Here is a 3,849-nt window from a genome sequence, read left to right on the forward strand (position 1 = left end):
CATTTTAGGAGTGTCTAGTCTCCCACCAAATCGAGATAGGGGACTGCCAGACCATAGGTATTCCTGAAGATTCCATGCAGCTGAGGGCAAAGCCACCAGACCAGCCGCTCTTCTCAGAACGTAGGGCTGCCTGGTTCCTTTTAACTAATAACTAGAAACGTGGATGTCTAGAGCACTCCAAGAGATGACAGGCATTTAACCTCAGGCGTCTCAACTTCATTACGTCCCCCAAACAAGCTGGTGAGTCTATAACAGAGGGGACAAACTCCATCCACAGATCAGAGAACTTTTCCAAATGAAGCAAGAAGTCATGGATGGTTTAAACTTGAACCTATGTCTTTGGCCTAGTTTAAGAGGACAGGAGGGCAGTCGTGTGAGATGTCAAACAGCATGCCAAAGGTTAATAATTGCCCCTGCTGGGTATTTGGCAGATCAGGTTGTTTTTGTATGCCTGTTTTCTTATTTTTACGTAAATCACCCCACATGTGTTTGCATCAACCTTCTGGTGATGCACCTTTGATCAATAGATTTTAGACAAAAGTGGTTTTTGAGTCCAAAGATCAGGGTTGAAATGACCTACAGACTGGGAGCAGGGAGTATAAAACAGAGGCAAGGATCAATCTAAGAGCAGAACAATCACAGCAGAGCCTGAAATAACTCCACGTGCTTTGCTGAAGGGCCTACAGAAGTGCCAAGAGGAAGTGAGGATGGAGGCAGGGATGAACGTCCTCCATGACTTTGGGATCCAATCGACCCGTTACCTCCAAGTAAATTATAAAGACTCCAAGGACTGGTTCATCTTGGTCTCGATGCTTGCAGATCTCAGGAATGCCTTCTATGTCCTCTTTCCCATTTGGTTCCATGTTCGAGAGGCTGTTGGCATCAAACTCCTCTGGGTGGCTGTGATTGGAGACTGGCTCAATTTGGTTTTTAAGTGGTAAGTAAGAACCTGGGCAAAGAAGGAGAGAAGTAGGGGAATGAGAAAGTGAAGAGGTTTGTCTCCCATCGACTCTCCAAATGGAACCTGTTCTTCCAATCTCTATCCAGACTCTTTGGGAGGACATCAGCTGCTCTCCCTTTGCTTATAATTTCTTACATAAGTATTGGGGCAAAATATTGTCACTGGGGGGCAGCTGGGTGGCTCAGTGGATTGAGAAGCAGGCCTAGAGATGGAAGATCTTGGGTTCAAATCTGGCTTCAGATACTTCCTGGTTGGGTGACCCTGGGCAAGTCACTTTACCCCCCCATTGCATAGCCTTACCACTCTTCTGCCTTGGAACCAAAACACAGTATTGATTCTAAGATGGAAGGTAAGGGTTAAAAAACAAAACAAACAAAAAAATAATCTTGTCGCTGAGTTGGGAAGAGAATAAAACCTAACCAGGATGGAATCAAGGAAGGCTTATCTAATTTAGTGGATGTGAATAATGACAATTTTGAAAGAGAAAATGAAATATTTTTAAAATTTCTTTAAAAACTTTGAAATATAGTAGAAAATATAAAGACTTAGAAAGAGAGAGATACAAACGAGCCAAAATAGGTAAGCCAATAATTATTAAAACAAATCCTTTAATGTTGAGAAATTAGTTATTAGACATTGAAAGTGCATTGAAGAAATGTCAGAGTTCTTTATTAGGAAAGACTTCGAATGGAAAAGCTAGGTAGCCCGTGGATAGAGCAACAAATCTGAATCCAAATGTGACCTCACACGCTTCCTAGCTGTGTGACCCTGGACAAATCACCTAATTCTAATTGCCTAGCTTTTGCCTAATCTTCTGCCTAAAAAGAATATTTAGTATCATAAGGGTTTAAAAAGGAAGAAAGAAAAGGCTGCTAATTATGAATGGTTATTTTCTCTACTCCTCTGTAAGATCCCAGTAATTCATTGATTAAATTCTTTCAAATTTCTTACTCAGTAAGAGTTATGTAGTAGATTGTGTCTGATTGATCACTAGATTAGTTGGGGTCTGAATTAATGTTTTATTTTACTCAGGACCTGAATCTTTGTCTATTATCAAGAGAAAAAATGACTGTCTTTAATTCCAAATGAATTAATCCTTTTACAATCTCAGAGTGACAGAAGAACCTTGACTTAAATTTATCTCTTTTACTAAAATGAAAAATGCATCTTTCAATGAAAAGAAAGAGCATTTGTTTGATGTCTTTTATTCCAAAACAGAAAGGATAAAGATATTGGTACAGAGGATACATTTCCCACTGCTTGGAAGACAGATTCTGGTGGAAGGAGTATGTGATCCTTAAGATCTCGAAACTCTGGGAACTCAGGGTTCTCCTAAACCAAAGAGAAGAGAAAGGAAAGTGAAGATCAGGTCTAAGTTTTAAACTGCAGTTCCTCAACTTTAAACTAGGCTTTGGGAATAGCATGAAACAGTGATGTGAAGGGAAGAGCCCTAAGCTGGGAGTCAGGAGACTTGGGGTTGAGTCCAATTTCCTCCATTAACTCTGTATAATCTCAGGCAAGTTGCTTTATTCTCTGGATTTAAATTTACTCATCCGTAAAATATCAGGACTGGTCAAGGAGGTGTCCAAGGTCCTTTCCAGCAATAGTTTTAGAATCATAGTTAAACAAATCTTGAGAGTGGCTAGGTGGCATAGTATCGATAGCATGATGACCTGTAGTCAGGAAGACTCATCTTCTGAGTACAAATCTGGCTTCAGACACTTATTGACTGTGTAATCCTGGGCAAGTCATTTAACCTTGTTTGCCTCAGTTTCCTCATCTGTCAAATGAGCCAGAGAAGGAAATGACAAATCACTCCTGTATCCTTGCCAAGAAGACCCCAAATGGGGACACAAAGAATTCAAATCTGACCTCAGACACTTATTAACCATGTGACCCTAGACAAGTCACTAAACTCTGTTTGCCTCAGTTTCCTCATCTGTCAAGTGAGCTAGAGAAGGAAATGGCAAGCCGCTTTAGTATCCTTGCCAAGAAAGCCACAAATGGGGCCATAAAGACTTGGCCAAGACTGAAAAACAACTAAACAATAAAGTCATCTGTGGGCATTTAGAGATAAGAAAGTAAGTGTATGACATTTCTTCCTGATACGCTCTCTCACTCTCTTGGTAGAGTCTTTGCAACTTTATACAACTGTTTTGTTCCCCAACAGGATTCTTTTTGGACAGCGTCCGTACTGGTGGGTATTAGACACTGACTACTACATAAATACATCCGTGCCTGTGATAAAGCAGTTCCCCATCACCTGTGAGACTGGACCAGGTGAGATTCCAGCTCTCATCTCTCATTGCTGACTTTGTACAATCAGAAATGTGATAATGACTTTAAATGGAATAGAAACTGGTCACTTACTAGGATCAAATAAAGTGTACCTCAAAACGCTTGGTAACTTTGTATAGGAGCTGTGATTGGGATTGTTAATGATGCTGATTATCACAAATAGGGGAAAGGGAAGATTCATTCTGGCTCCTAGTTCAGAGCTAAGAGCAATAAATGGAAGAGGAAGAGAGGCTTTAGAGGGATTTAGGCTTTATATAAGGAAATGCTTCTTTATAATCGGAGCCATCTAGAAGAAGAATGGATTTCCTTGGGAGAGAATGGGTTTTTCTTTATTGGAAGCCTTCAGACAGACACTGGATGGCTACTCAAGGGGGGACATCAAGGATCAGTATGGAACGTATAGAGAACTTCTGAGATACCTTTAAGTTGTTGTATTCTGGGATTCTTCATTAGCTTCCATTTAATTCAACCACAAGAGATAAATTGGAAATTTAATATAATAAAAGAATACATATAAACAAAAAATTTAATAATTCAACTATAAGTCAGTTCGAAGATTATTTGCAAGTTAACATTATATATATATATAT

General features: G+C 39.8%; 1 protein-coding gene across 1 annotated transcript; it reads left to right on the forward strand.

Annotated features, from left to right (window-relative positions):
* Positions 1-648: 648 nt before the first annotated feature.
* LOC123256640 (glucose-6-phosphatase catalytic subunit 1-like) lies at positions 649-3,358 on the forward strand. Its single transcript, XM_044685227.1, has 2 exons — positions 649-937; positions 3,132-3,358. Exons 1-2 carry the CDS (start codon positions 708-710, stop codon positions 3,271-3,273), a joined length of 372 nt encoding a protein of 123 aa, XP_044541162.1. The 5' UTR covers positions 649-707; the 3' UTR covers positions 3,274-3,358.
* Positions 3,359-3,849: the final 491 nt, after the last annotated feature.

Source organism: Gracilinanus agilis, unplaced genomic scaffold, assembly GCF_016433145.1.
Source record: "Gracilinanus agilis isolate LMUSP501 unplaced genomic scaffold, AgileGrace unplaced_scaffold7602, whole genome shotgun sequence".
Lineage (NCBI taxonomy): Eukaryota > Metazoa > Chordata > Mammalia > Didelphimorphia > Didelphidae > Gracilinanus > Gracilinanus agilis.

Excerpts from the sequence above, each read along its gene's own strand:
- LOC123256640 (XM_044685227.1), top strand. The coding sequence starts at position 708 with ATGGAGGCAGGGATGAACGTCCTCCATGACTTTGGGATCCAATCGACC. Across the intron at positions 938-3,131 it reads CTCAATTTGGTTTTTAAGTG|GATTCTTTTTGGACAGCGTC; the intron begins GTAAGTAAGAAC and ends GTTCCCCAACAG.